At 35.5% G+C, this 15,513-nt stretch overlaps 1 protein-coding gene across 2 annotated transcripts in view; it reads left to right on the top strand.

The window, feature by feature from the left end:
• The first annotated feature begins 9,858 nt into the window (after positions 1–9,858).
• Positions 9,859–15,513, top strand: part of LOC124772990 (klaroid protein-like) — a 176,490-nt gene continuing 170,835 nt past the window's right edge. The window contains exons 1-3 of one of the 2 annotated variants that reach the window (XR_007014455.1): positions 9,859–10,319; positions 10,417–10,564; positions 10,716–10,939. Coding sequence is in view for 1 of the 2 variants with exons in the window: in XM_047249365.1 (XP_047105321.1) it covers positions 10,204–10,319; positions 10,417–10,564; positions 10,716–10,939 (488 nt within the window). In the remaining variant the exon portion in view is untranslated. The remainder of the gene's footprint in view (positions 10,320–10,416; positions 10,565–10,715; positions 10,940–15,513) is intronic. The other variant, XM_047249365.1, reaches the window with a different exon arrangement.

The following is a 15,513-nucleotide window of genomic DNA, read 5'->3' as shown; positions in this document are numbered from 1 at the left end:
ACCATTTAAGCCTTAGTGTTTAGTCTTCTTAATAGAATTTTGTAATCTGCACAGTCGAATGCTTTAGACAGATCACAAAAGATTCTAACAGGTGACATATGATCACTTGTGGATTCAAGGGGTTGGATGACAAATGGGAATATGACCCATTTGGTTGTAATACCAATCTGGAATCTAAAGTGATTTTCATTAAGGATGTTATGTTTATGATTATGATCTGTAATTCACTTGAACAGAAGTTTCTCTAGGATTTTAGGAAGACCAGTTAGTAATGAAATCGGCTGACTGCTGAAAATCTCAGCTGTGTCACCTCTTGTGATCAGTGGTCTAACAATTGCACATTTGAGTCTATTAGGGACATTAACTCGATTTGGAACCTCATTAATATGCATTACAAAGAACTTTCAGAACAAATGTTCAGCAGTGCTTCGTTACTTTGATATATGTGTAGCCCATACAGGTGGAAATTCTATTTTCCACTTGGTTTATTTATTACCTTTTCAAACTCATCTGTTGTGATAATAGACTTTTGTAGGTTCGTAGCCTCAACCGCAGACTATTAGCAACCATGTCAAAATATGTTTAATGGCTATACTGGCAAGTATTTCACTTCCATCTACCATGTTTCCATTACACACTTAGATACAGTCGATAACCTCTGAAACTTTTCCTGTCTCCACTTTTACCATCTTCCACAATCAGAATCAGAATTTTATTACCTCATTATATACACACATAAATCATTGAGCAAAGGAGAGGAGATTTATCAATATGAATAACGTCACTGAGATATGGACAGTGAGCCCAAAAATCAAAACTTAATCTTAATTTGCAAAAACCATTGCAAATTTATTTCATTACTGTACACCATTTAAGTTTTCACAGTCATCTATTGAGATGTCTGGGGGTAAAGGTTTAGTCTGTAAGATGGTAACATACATATGTTGAGAACGGTATTTTATGATAATATTCCAGATTGGTACAGGTAAGGATAAACCATTTGTAAGTGTGAAATGTTTAGATTCCTAATAAAGGTTGGCATGAATCCTTAGATTTAATATAACACGTATTTGTAAATATTACACGTATTTGTAATAATAGTTTTTTGAAGTAATAATACGCTGTTTGCACTACTTGCATTCCACAAAATATTATTCCAAATCTTACAGTAGATAGAAAATGACTGTTTCGCCTGTTTGTCAAGTGGCTTATTTGAGAGCAGGATAATTTTTTTAGAAATATCCCCAGAAATTTGTCAGCATCTGCTTCCCTAACTTCCTTATTCTAATGAGTTATTTAAAAGTTGCATGAGTTTCATTGTTTATTTTTAAACTGTGTTACTTTCGTTATTTCCATGTTTAATTTTAATCCATTTACATGAAACCAATGTTCCAAGGTGTTTAGGATATCAATGACTCTTTGAGAAATTTGTTTTGTCATCTCACTTTCAATCAGTACAGATGTGTCATCTGCAAATAAAATGGAGTGGGATGTTATATTTAGAGGCAAATCATTTATAGGAAATCAAAATAGCATTTGGACTAAAATGGAATCTTGAGGGATTTCTTGTGAAATAATTTTCGATGCTGAGAAACAGTTTACTACCCCTGATGTTGCAACTACCCTTCGCTCTCTATCTGTTAAATATGATTGCAACTGCTATTTATTCCATATTTTTCTAGTTTTGGTAGAAGAAGACATTGGTTTACACAGTCAAACGCTTTCATAATGTTACGTTCACACACACAACTAATGTGATGCCACAGCCTGTATTGATACCATGAGCTAATGTTCATACAAGATGTAACAAATTCCAAGTAGTCGCATAGCTTTCAACACAATGTCATGAAATCATATTTGTGGATATTAATGTTATAGTCCAGTTTATGGTATTAAATCTGTGCCAGGAGTTAAATACAAGGAAGATGAGTCCCAAATGTTACATCCAAAAATAGATTTCGTGTGGGGATAAATCACAGGCCATAACTGCATTTACCAAAGAAATCATAGTCAAAGACGAAAATGCAGTCTGCTGTGGCACACTATCCAGTAGATGGTATGTATAAATATCCATTTGCAACCACGCCACTCTTCCAAGATTTTAGAATCTTTTATATTTTTTAATCTAGGAATTTCGAATAATTAATCTGTAATTTAACAGCTACCACATCACACTAAGGGGCTATTTCCCACATATAATTCACAATTTATACTGCACTTGTTCTCACAACTTACAAAGTCTATGTGACTCGCTTTTTTGGTTACATATTAAGTTTATTTATTCAATCATCAAAAAATCTTTTGACATTGTTGGATAATCCTACATCATTAGTTTGCAAATATATTACACACACACACACACACACACACACGCACACATGCACACACACACACTGCTACAAAGTATTAAACATAGGTTGTTGTTTCTTGTAGTTCCAGAAACTGCAAAAGTTTACCTGCCTACCACTTTGTTTCAGTACTAACATGAAAACACATTGAAATCGAATGGAATACAGCAGAAATTACTCCACAACTATGACAGAATGCTCGTGTTTTGAAATAAAGCCTCCAGGGATCAGTGGTGAGAGTAAAATGGCCTAAGTAAGTAAAACCCAGCTGAAGTTTTTGTGGCATGACAAAAGTTGCATAGCTTAAGTTGAATCACTGAAAACTGGCCGTTCACACATGCAACTCCATTGCAGCTGCAATATGCCCCTCGCTGTGGCGATACTGTCGTTTTGTGTGATACCCAACTTATGCCACAGAAAATTCCTGTGACCTTTTGTGATTTGTGCAGAGATACAAGCCCTTCATCAACAAATTTTTTGATGCTGCCTATTGTACCATTTTCTTCCTGGAAACCAAACTGAATTAATGTGATTGTATTAGATTTTGCTGGAAAATTTTGGATCTGGATTCCAATAGCTTTTTGGAACAATTTTGAAAATAATACGAGAAGTTTAATGGTCACTACTTTCTTACATTTTCTTTTGACTCTTTCTTGAAAATGGGTTTACTATTGTACACTTCAGAGCATCTGAGGAGCATCCTTCTTCAAATGACTGGTTTATTATTTCAGAAAGGGGTCCCATATTATACTATAAACTGTTCTAATTACTCTACTGAATATTTCGTCTCATCCAGTCAAATTTTTATTTTTAGGAGATAAAAATACTTTTTCTACATCTTTATCTGTAATTTGCTCAAATTTAGTTAGAACTTGTGTGTTATCCTGATTGAAATCGAGGGGTTGGACGTTATCTAGGTAACCACATACATCAGCATCTTGTTTTGATACATTTTTTTGAATCGTTGAAGGATTTACAAAGGTTTGTCATCTATCCTAATTTTGGAGATCTGTGGACTGCCATCTATGACACTTAGTATAGATTTTATGACTGAACATACTAAATTTGACATTTTTGTATGGCTTAGAATGAATTTTTTTGTGTGCCAGTTCTTTTCTTGCCTTTACCAGCATTATAAATACATTCTCTATAAAATCTAAATTTTTTATTCTTTTTCATTACATTATGTAACTATCTTTTTCCTGTCACTTGACACTTTTATACCAGCAGTTACCCATTTCAGTTTGCTTGTATTTATTTCAAGACAGACTGAAGGGGGGAATATTTCATTGAAAATATGCAAAAAACTTTCAAGAATTCTGTTGTAATCTTAGAAATTGCAGTACACTGATCTACTGCCCAGATTATACTTTGCTTATTGATGCATTGCTTGATGCACGTTTTTCTAATGGCTGGTTCATTTATTTTGGTAGCTCCAAATACAGTGCAGAATGCTCAGAAATCCAAATTATTTTTATATTATTATTTGATGTGTCAGTTTTACAGTTAATGAACATGCTCTTGAATGTTTGCAATCACTTTCTTAAGGATGCTACAGTATAATTTGTAGTGCACCCTATCCTGTGGTTCATAAGAATTTCTGAATATTTATTTATTTATTTATTTCGTGTTCTGTAGATCTCATATTGTGGCTCTGAGCACTATGGGACTCAACTTCTGAGGTCATCAGTTCTCGTATTGTGAGCATGTCACATGAGATGTGGAATGAGTCAAACATACAAAACAACAACCATACAAAAAGATACAAAACAGTCTTCATTAAATATATAAAAAATGTTCTACATAACTGCATATAGTTAATACAAAGTTTAGAGGAAAAACAGATATTGTACATATAACAGCAGATTTCTTTGAGTGTTAATACAAAATTTCATGTTTTAATTTGGAGAAAAATTGCAAGCACATTTCATTGTTTACAAGATGGATAATTCTATCTAAATGCTATTTCCATTTTTGCATCATAAAACTCTTCTAATGTATAAACAGACATATTTAACAAATATTCCTTTACTTTTGCTTTAAAAAGAGATTCATTTTCTCTTAATCATTTTATATGGCCAGGGAGATGGTTAAAAATCTTTTGTTCCTGACCATTTGATACCTCTCTGAACAACTGTCAGGTTCTTAAGTTCACAATGAGGATTTTCTTTCTCTCTTGTATTATATTTGTGATAGTTCTTATTTGATGGAAACTGTGCAGGGTTCTTAATTACAAAACACATCAGCGAATATATGTACTGGGATACAGTGGTCATTATTTGCAGCTTTTTGAAAAGGTTACGGCATGATGTCCTAGGGGGTACTCTGCACATAATTCTAATAGCCCGTTTAAGGGCCACAAAAATTGTCTTTACCAAAGCTAAATTTCCCCAGAAGATAATTCTGTAACACATAATGGAGTGAAAATACCCATAGTATGCGGACTTCATAGAATGAAGCATAAAGCATTCTATTTTTTTGCTTGATGTTTTGATGCCGTGAGAGGATCATTGTCTAGTGCAGTTACTCAAGTTGGTGCATTTTGATATTCTCTCAGGAAATACAGCCACAAAAAGGTTAACAGACTGAGTCAATTTGTCATTGACATTTTTAAGCTGATATACTGTGTCACATTTTAACTGGTGCAAGCACCTACTGAAGGATTCTGGATTATTGCTGTTGATTCATCTAAAATACCTGTTGACGAATCCAAAAATAGTTAGGAGAGCTAACATCATGCAGCTGCCCCTCAAGGTCAGAAACACCATTTAAGATTTGTGTTACACATATGTTATCAATTCTACTATTGTCTACAAAACTAGATCGCTCAGACCTGTGCAGTTCTTTGTCACTTTTCTTGGGGAGAGTCAACAACTGTCCTTACTTTAAAAGGACTCATTACATTCTCAAAATCTGTTTACCATTATTACAGGTTAGAAAATTTACGTTAAAATCACCAAGCATGATTATTATGATGTTCAGTGACAGAGTAGGAAATCGGCTGTGTTCTTTTCCAAGGAACCATCAAACATTTGGCTTGAATGATTAGCAAAATCATATTAAAATTAGACTGCTGGATTGGGATTTGATGCTCACTATTTGCAAACAGAAGTCTTGTGCTTTATCTACTATGGCATTTCACTTGTTACATAACAGAACACTACATTCTAGAAAATCTACAAGCTGTACAGATAGTTTGAAAAGTTGGGTTGTGCATGCTGATAATCTGAAACATGCTTGTTTAAGGAAAGTGTTCGAGATTGCACTGGACATAAATGCTTTTTCTTGTCATGTAGCAAGGATAGATAAATTAGAGTCTAGTGCATTATTTAATTCCAGACCTATCTGTTGGTCTTATTAACAATATGATATTGTCAAAGGTCCATGTAGTATCCACATAAATTAGGAGTACTTATATAGCCAACGCCGAGAAAAATTTTACAGCTGAAGTTGAATGCAGTTTCATGTACCACAGATCATCTTTAATTTTGACAGTTATTAATTAACTGATTATAATACCCTATTCCTTCCCACAAGGCAATACTTTTTTCCTGTGTCCATTGGACATAAAAGAGGAACCATATGTTGCTTGTGTGTTTATAGATGACAAAACTGGCCAGATTTGAAAGACATCACTGTAACCTGAGCATCTCTGTTGAAATTTTTGAGAGAACAGTATATTTTGTAAGTACTGAACTCTATATTTAAATATAGTTTCGCCAAGCCACATCATAATATGAAAACAAGAAACACTTTACTCCAACACACTTTTAGAAAGACATAGCATAATATGAAAAATAAGGAACAAATACTCATGGTGGCTGTGGCGCCCACAAATAAAACACTAATATTTTATATACACTTGCACAAATACTGTATAAAGTTACAATAACAGATAATAATGAAAATATTAGTTAAATTGGTTAAACGTTGCTTTAAACAACTCCAGTAATGACATACATATAATGAAAAAGTAATCAATGTCATAATGGAAGAAAACAGTATCTTTAATAACAATGAATGTATCTGTGAGGACAAAAATCTTATCAGCGTTATGTTTCGTGATCTCTGTCGTACCAATATCATACATAAACAGCCACAAATGCTTTAATAAACAATAACCTGACCTCAGCACAGAAAATAACAGTTAATCGTGTGTGGATTCATTATTGGATCAAGTTACTAAATGGAGTAACATAATATTGCCTTTTTTAATTACTTCCTTAGCTGGATGCTTCTTATAACAACTTTTTACTTAAGTGGCAGTGTTCCTGACCTGGCAGAAAATTAAATAGGTCCACAATTGCAACACAGTGAGAGCCACACAGATCAGTCGACAACTACATGACATTCATTCAGATGCCTACACCAGAACAGTGAAGACAGAGGACAAAATATCTATAAATCAAATTAAAACATTACATGATCAAAACTGAAGCTGTGATAAGGCTCTCTCATCTTTGAATTTCGGAGGTACTTTATGAGTGAAAATTATATTAATATTTTGTAAAAAAATATTGATAGTAAGGGTTACTTACGTTACATGGTACGCTAATGAATAACAGCTTCAAAACAAAAAAATGTAATTACTATATACAGGCATTTACAAATAGAAAGGCCAAATTTGATAAGACTATGATAGGTTGGTGATCATGGCCTTATAATGAGAATCATCCTAACGAATCTGGCATTTCATTGATATGAACCTAAATAAACTATGTTATTTGTGGCAAACCACAAAGTACTAAATTAGGCTTTATGGGAATTTGAGCTGTACCCTCTTTGTTGTCAAACTCTCCTACATTATTAGACAAAATGAACTTAAAGTAATATCAAATGGTATTTGCGTCAGTAATAAACTACCTCAGTTTGTGAACAACATCTTATTTTGTCCTTACGCAACAAGCATATCGAAATTTTGTACAATCATATTTGTAAAGCAGAAAGTAAACAAAATTAGAAACAAAACTTCCAATGGACCACTGACACTTGCAAGAATCATATCTCTCTTTTTCTTAAATATAACGTCTACTTAAACGAATTCGAGACTGACAGTGACTTTCAGCTGCTTGGGTATAATTTCCTTCACACGAAGTTTATTCTGATGTCCAAATTTTACAGGACATAACTGAAATAAATTGCCTCAATTAAATGTATTTAATTTAAAGAGAAAATTCGGTCTAACACTTCTCATGGCTAATATAAATAAGCGTCCAAGGCTGTTTGGTACCTCCACTATATTCTAAATGGCGTAAGAAGTTCCCTGAGAGCTCCCAGCATTTAACTGCAAAGCGCTAACGGCTGTAGGCAAAAACGGTTGCTGATTATAGATATGTGACAACATTGAGGCGTTGACATAGAGACAGTTATAAAATCATATTATGTTTCAGGTTGAGGTAGGCCCACAAAGCTGCCAGGTCTATCCCACAGCAACTGTCACGGATCAGCTTACTCTGACGTAGCTAAAGTACAATATTTGAAACAATTTCACAAATGAATATATATTCTGAAAATGTAGATTAATTAAGTGGATTTTTATCCTGTGAAATGAAAACAGAAAATAAATTTCTCTAAATTTTTGGTTGATATTAAATATCTGCCAATGTTAATTTCAGGAAATTTTCACATATTGCCCCTTCCATATACAAAATATTTTATATATCGCTTCAAGAAAAGTTCCATCTGCAGTTGTAACAGTATATTCTGACAAAAATTGTTCAAATGTATTAAAGTTTCTTTTGACATCGTTAATGTGGCTTGTTGCCCCCTTCTCCATTTAATTTATTGGAGTCAGAAATCGTGAAAATTGACGTAACAGCAAGGCAACTCCATACTCCATTTCTTACCTGACACATCATCAACTCCAAAACTATAGTTTTTCGTTACTTACGTTGGCGTTCTATTTGTTATCTACTTTCAAAATTGTTTGATAACATGTTCTGGTTTTTTGCAGAATTCTGTACGTAATGTAAGTGCCTTTTGAAATGTATATCATTTTTCGCTATTTTGTAGAAGCTTTTTATAAATACAGTTATGTCAGATTACCAATTGTTCTGTAACTTGTAGACAAGAGCATCCAGTTAGATTAGAACGAAACATATTGTTCTTATATAGGTCACAGAATCTTACAAATTAAAAATAAATGAAGTAATTCACAATAATTCATAGGATCTTTCTTCATTCCTGGTTTCATACAATTCTACAAAGTCTTCAGTTTAGACATATGGGTAACAATATTATCATGTTTTTTTAAACAAATTTGATGTAAGTAGTATTGAGAAATACCAAAAGACTTACGTGTAAGCTCTCTCAAACTTTTTGAGTGGAAGCAAACCGGTTTGCCTTTTTAAAGGTTCTTTCAGTCATAATTATCGTACAAATATGCAGTGCATTGCTGTAAAGTTTGACAAATAGTTCTAAACCATTGTTATATGTCGAATTTCGCGCTACACTTGCATCTTCTGTAACTGGGTTTGGTTTCTCTAAGCAACCTTCAATACTTAATTTATCCATGTTAATAGTGGTTGAGCTTCGTGGGTTTGTAATGAATAACTTGTAGAAGTATATGATCCAGCCACTTTTTGTAAAGCCTTGTTTTATGCTATGACGCATTGCAAGCATTTCTATATCTTCAACTGGACTAAATCATTATTATGTACGTCAGTGTAACTTTTTCCTACTAATTTTGAATATTGTACCTCCTTTTTCCGCCATTACACGCACGGTATGAACAAATTTTAAGTTAAATGATGTTGCACATCCTTCGCCAAACGGGTTTGTTCATATATAGTATTTTCACTTTACAAGTCAAGAATACTGATCAGAATCCATTACGGATATGGGCCCATATCTTGTTGAGGTGTAAGCACAGAGAACACAAGTTTTTGTGAATACATAACATTTTATTCAGACATACTTTTATCAAGGGGCAGCAGAGCATGACATGAAAAATTAAGACAAGGAAAAATAATCGTAGTTTTTTTATTGGATTTCATTAGGAGATTTGTTCAAAACGACCACACAACAGTTATTGCAAACAAAGGAAATTCAAGCATTAGTCGTACAAATTTGAAACCGTTTTTTATTATTGCACTTCGATTTCATCACAGAGTGATCTTTAGTGCAAGACTCATGCACCACATACAACTTCAAACATTGTTATATGAGTCCACTGGACTTCAGTCTTTCGCTGAAGGTGACTATTCTGTGATTGAAATCAGTATACTATTACAAAAAACGGTTTCAACTTTATGCGACCTTTCTTTGTAGTAATCGTTGTTTAGTACCGAATATGAATTTGTAATAGCGTAATTAAGTAGCTTTGTTGAGTGGCCTTTATAGTTCCACAGTTATCGTATTCAACTTCGATTGTACAATCGAGGCTAAGTCGTTCAATCGATTCCGAGTTGTGACTACTTCTTTTAGTTATTGAGTTCACCGCGTATGGCGCTGCATCTTGCGTTTTAACTTTGCCTTGCAGTGTATAACTCTGGTCAAGTGGCGTTGGGGTAATTACGACATCAGTTTGTAAATAGCTCTGTTAAAGTTGGTCCGTTCGTTACTGTGGATGCGTCATACAGCGCTACACCTAACATCAGATACAAAATTTGTAACGTTGTGCAACAACAGAGGAATCGTAATCATTGTTTGATGAGTGTTGCTAATTAACGTTATTGGAGAAAAAGTTTTGTTTATCAGTGATTGTGTGAAGGGGGCGTGTGTCAGCCCTTTACTTAACAGTGCCGCACATTCGACGTGCGTTAAGACGTTTACTCATGCCGCTGTGGAAGTAAATTGGTGTTTAGTAGCAAATAAATGTTAATTAGACATTGACCAATTTTGTAGGACTCTCAAAATGGATGTTGACAATGACATAAATGAACTGATAGAGAGCGGCCAGCTGCGGTCAGGCACGCCGCTGAGGAGATCTGGTGTTGACACTCCAACTCGCAGGAGGAGCTTGCGAACCAGGTTAGTAGTTTGTTTTTATGTTTTATACTTACAGAAATTTTTATTTATGTTGTCCGATGAAACGTTCGCTACAGATTGTTATTTCCCTACGTTGTAGAACTCGAGCTTCAGCTGAAAAAAGTGAACAATCCAGCACTGTTACACGCGTCACTCAAACGCAAACTACAGAGATTCGTTATTCACAAGCTGGCAAAACTTCTAATGACAGCGACGCGTCTGCCGATTACTCTGATACTGATAGGAAGGTAAGTGCAATGTTTGCTGTAAACATTGTTTGGATTTGCTGATTTTGTTTACTTAAAACTGGAATCAGATGCATAATACCATGTTGATAAAGCAGCAAATTAAGCTTACTGTTTTAATCTTAGTTCAGTAACATAATTATTTTACATTTAGAAAGAAACATCTTCACGGAAGTCTTATAGCCGAAGAACGGTTGTGAATGGAGCCTCAGTTAGTGAAGAAGATACTGATGTAGTTACTGTGAAAGAGGTGGAGCCACGAAATGTAGTGACTAGCACAGAAACTCCTGTTCAAGATGCTGGATATTCAAGTGATGAAGGCGGTAAATCACGTCTGACTGCATACGACATATATAAATCAGTCGAAGATTACTGGGAGTGAGTATTATGTGAAATATCAGTTCTTCAGATATTTGTTATTGATAGTTTCAGGTTCATCTTGGATGTGAATCTAGTCGCTAATTGTTAGCTGCTATTTGTCACTTGGTGGTATCGCCTTGGTGTGTAACTGTTAACAAACAGTGTAAATAGTAATTGTCATTTAGTGAAATGGGTTTCACCTGTTGTTGCTGTTTTATAACAACGTCTATTGCTCTAAGTTGAGTGGCGACTGTGTCAGATTTTGGTGCTGACGGCTAAAGTCGATGTATCTTATCCCACTCATTTAAATTTCTACCTGAATGAAATTTGAGGTTTTGCTTTGCTTGGCCATCTGTTTTGCATCATATTATTGGTAGTCGTTGACACTCCCAATTTTGCTCTGGTGTCTGTTGATATCAGCAGAGTATCGTTATTTTAATCAGGAGAGTGTGGTAGCTTCGTGTCAAATGTAATTCCAAACACGATTTGATTTTTCCATGCCCAATTGGGGCATTTGCTTCATCTCACAATAATAGAGCATAATTCAATGACAGAAACCATCATCACGATTATTTTTTAATATGTTATTTTGCCTGAGTTAAGTAAATGAGGAGGAACTTGTTAGTGTTGTTTTGTAACATAACTTCCTTAATTTTTAAATGGTAAATTCTGTTTGTATTATGCCTAATCTATAGAAGAGAATTTATGTATATATTGAAATATGCATCCATGTAACTTTCTGGTTTGCTCCCGGTTCTTAGCTACAGTGCACTGTCAAGTTGTTTTCTTGGAGGTTTCATGATAAAGCCATCCTTCTTTGATCAGAGGTGTCATCATCGGCATTGTTTTTGGCGTTTTTTTGTGTAGGTTGTTGTGACAGACTTAACTACGATCTACGTCAGATCAAGTGATGATTTTTGGTTGTCAAGGGACACACCCAGTAAATGCCTCATAAAAGCTATCTATTTGCTTAAATGAATGTTTCGGCAACAGAATGATGAGTAATATACCTTAAGATCTAGGTTGAGACTTGGGAAAGCCAACCAAATTTCTGTGTTATGTATATAAAAATCATTTTTGGGGGGGGGGGTCTCGGCAGTTTTATTTAGCTTTATAATGGTTGATTTATATTATTTCATTTGTTGACATCTTAGAAAGATCCATCCTAATACCTCAGGAGCCTTTTCAGATAGTACTTATTTGTAGGTATGCCTAAGTGCATCATTTGCGAAAGGTGTAAAGTTTCTGTTAATATTGTCTTTCGGGTCATCAGTTTACAACTTGAACAGCAAGGGTTCTTGTTAAGTTCCTTTTGCTTCTTTTCATGACAATCCTCCTGAGGTGACACACTAGATCAGGACCAGTGGTTGTCATGAAGGTGTTTCTGTGCTGCTCATAGGTTGGCAATGTGCCAGTTTGGGTAGAGGATGGAATGGTACTTACATGTAACCAGTGAAAGGTGAGAATAGAGGCAGTGAATTTGTAGCACAAAATTGAAACGACTCGCTTATTCGCTGGCTAGGTTGGGAACTAGTAGTGCAGCTTGAACTGTTGTGAATTGTAAATGTTTTATAGTTTTCCAATATCATGAGTTAAGAGGTTTTGGTTAGGTTGTCAAATCACTTGCTCATGTCTTCCAGATGTGCTCAGATTTCAGATGTTGTGGAATATTGAGGTGAGAATGTGACAGTATTCCTTTGTCTCTTGTTTTGCAAAACATTGTGTGTCCACTTGTCTCTCATTGGCTGTGTAGGACCATCAGCTGCCAAACCCCATTGCATTCCCATCATAACTTTGGGTGAGTGCTGACAACATTGCTGCCCGAATCATGTTACATACGCTATTGGTCCTGATATAGACTTTTACCCATGCTGTGTTGCCTTGGTCAAGTAATCTTTAATTCTGTCACATTTATTTGAACCCCTATATGATCATATTATTTTTTAATAAATGTTACTATGATAGTGAATCAAATGCTTTTTGGAAGTCAAAAAATGGCATTCAGGATGTTGTGTGAGAAAAGTGCAATCTAGGCTTCACATGACCAATGAATTGATGCTGGTTGTCTTGGAGGAGGTTCCTGGTAGCTCAATATGTTTGAGCTCCAATAACATTGTGCTTGAGATGCTGAATGTACATTACATTTCCTGTCATTTCATAACTGCTCGCTGAACTAAACTTTAACTTATTCCTAATCATATTCATTTCTACTCAGTTCCCGTAGATTATACTTTAATGAAAAATTCTCTGTGACCCCCCAGTTGCCAGCCTATATAACCAGTAGAAAGAGGACATCAATAAGTATCCATTCTTTATCACACTTTTAAGCCTTACTCAGACAGGAAGTGTGTCCACAATGATTTCATCAATGGTGCATGGAACTGAAATGGTTTCTAATAGAGCTTTATGTGTGAAGAATATTTGTATGTGTTAAACAGTGAAAATTACAATACCTGAGGTATTCAGTATGGATAGCCATAATAAGTACTTGGTTCTGCTTGCTTTGTTACATTGATTTTGTCAATTTCTCTGCTGCAGGAAGGAAAAGGTTAGTTGTTGAAGACAGAATTAATACCAAATCTCAATCTGTCATCTACTATACCTTCTGTTCCAAACATATGGTTCTGGCTTAGACCTTTTAAGGCATCCACTCATGCATATAATATCATATTCTGTTATCACTGTATACAGCTTCTGTTGTGAGAACATTTCTGTAGGTAACTCATCAGAAACAAATCATAATTTCAATCTCACAATTTTAAACATGGCTGACAGCAGCTACTGTGTATGTATTTTCATTAAATAAAATACTTATTTAACCGGTTGCATAAGTTCATTGTAAAAACCTTGACCAGGCTTAAATACCATTAACGGTATCTTCTTCAGAAGGGAAGTCCCATAAATTACATTAGGCCTATGTCAAAACTGTAAACGTACAGGATGAGCTAAGAAGCTGAAGCAAGACAGCAGAAAATATGGAACATAAAGTGTTCCATTGGGAACAGTAAAAACTGATACACGGGTGCGGCTTATTAAATGTGTGTACCTTGTAACATTTTTTACTGTTTCCATGGACGATTTTATTCCCAGTTGTCAGTGTGTTTGCCATAGCTTCTTAGATCAACATGCATGTTTGTGATGTTAATGTCATGTAATTTATGTGGCTTTCCTTCTAAAGAAGATACTCTTAGATGTATTGAAACCTGGTCAAGGGTTTAACAATAAACGTGTGCAACCTCTTTTGTGTATACTTTGTTTAATGAAAACGCAATTTTTGTATTTGATATTGGAGTCACATTTTTAGCTTCTTCCTGCATACATAGAGTTACGGCAAGAATCTGTACTCAGACGATGGTAACACTTTCTTCAAACACTCCACAGTGTCTTTGTTGCAAAGCCAAATAACTTAGTGATCATGTTGATAAGGTCAGTAAATGACATGGTGACTCTGCTCCCGTTGTTTGGATACTTCGTGGTATCATTTTTTCAAATTCATTTCTCTAGGATGGAATCGCAGTGATGCCAATTTTGAGTACCAGTTAAAATGAATTTTCGGATGCAGCATTTGGTGCTGAGCAGGGAGCGTTGCTGCAACAGATTTGCGGTCCCCAGCCAACCGCGACGTGTCGAATGCTGCCCGAGCCTGTGAAACCGTTGGATCACATCTTGCGTGACCTTGAGATGGTCGTGGGAATCTGCAGCTAGACACCGCACAATAATCACGCGTGGAAATATAACCCGTATTTTCGGCCGATGCTATTGCCTCGCGATGACATGCGGATTATCCGTACATAGTTCGGCGATTTTCGAAGGAAAAAAGTATTCTCAAGTATTGTTTTATAATTGGAACGAATATTTTTGTTTATAATACACTAATACGGATGTGACTCATGTTTTGCCGCGGAAGACGATGTTTACCGCAGTCCCCCGTCGGATGTCCATGAGATATATGTAGGTTTTTCCAGGTTCATCTTCAGGTAAGTGCCCTTGTGACATGTCCAAGAGTGACTTCCTGTCTCTGTTTGTCTAGCTCTTTGTCTAGGAGTTGCCGCTCGTTAATTTCAGACCCGCTGTTTCAGGAAAGTTATGCATAATTGATGCAGTGGGCTCCAGTGTAGCACTGTCAAGACTCCAGAATTATGCCCAAGTTTTCGTGGAACAAATGTTGCTGTAGTAAGTTCGATTTCAGTGAAAATCTCGTTCTGGAAACATCCCCTAGGCTGTGGCTAAGCCATGTCTCCGCAATATCCTTTCTTCCGGGAGTGCTTGTTTTGCAAGGTTCGTAGGAGAGCTTCTGCGAAGTTTGGAAGGTAGGAGATGAGATGCTGGCAGAAGTAAAGCCGTGAGGATGGGGCGTGAGTCGTGCTTGGTTAGCTCAGATGGTAGAGCACTTGTCCGCGAAAGGCAAAGGTCCCCAGTTCGAGTCTCGGTCCGACACTCAGTTTTAATCTGTCAGGAAGTTTCAGTTAGAAAGTTGTCTGTATGCTCACTAACTGTTCATTTGCACGTATATGTTTCTTATCTTGTCATAATTGTTATATTTTGGGGAAATAACCATTTTGACTCCCGCGATGATTTGAAAATGGGTCCCG

The sequence above is a fragment of the Schistocerca piceifrons genome, chromosome 2, assembly GCF_021461385.2.
Source record: "Schistocerca piceifrons isolate TAMUIC-IGC-003096 chromosome 2, iqSchPice1.1, whole genome shotgun sequence".
NCBI classification, from domain to species: domain Eukaryota; kingdom Metazoa; phylum Arthropoda; class Insecta; order Orthoptera; family Acrididae; genus Schistocerca; species Schistocerca piceifrons.
This window is presented reverse-complemented; position numbering and strand designations above follow the sequence as displayed.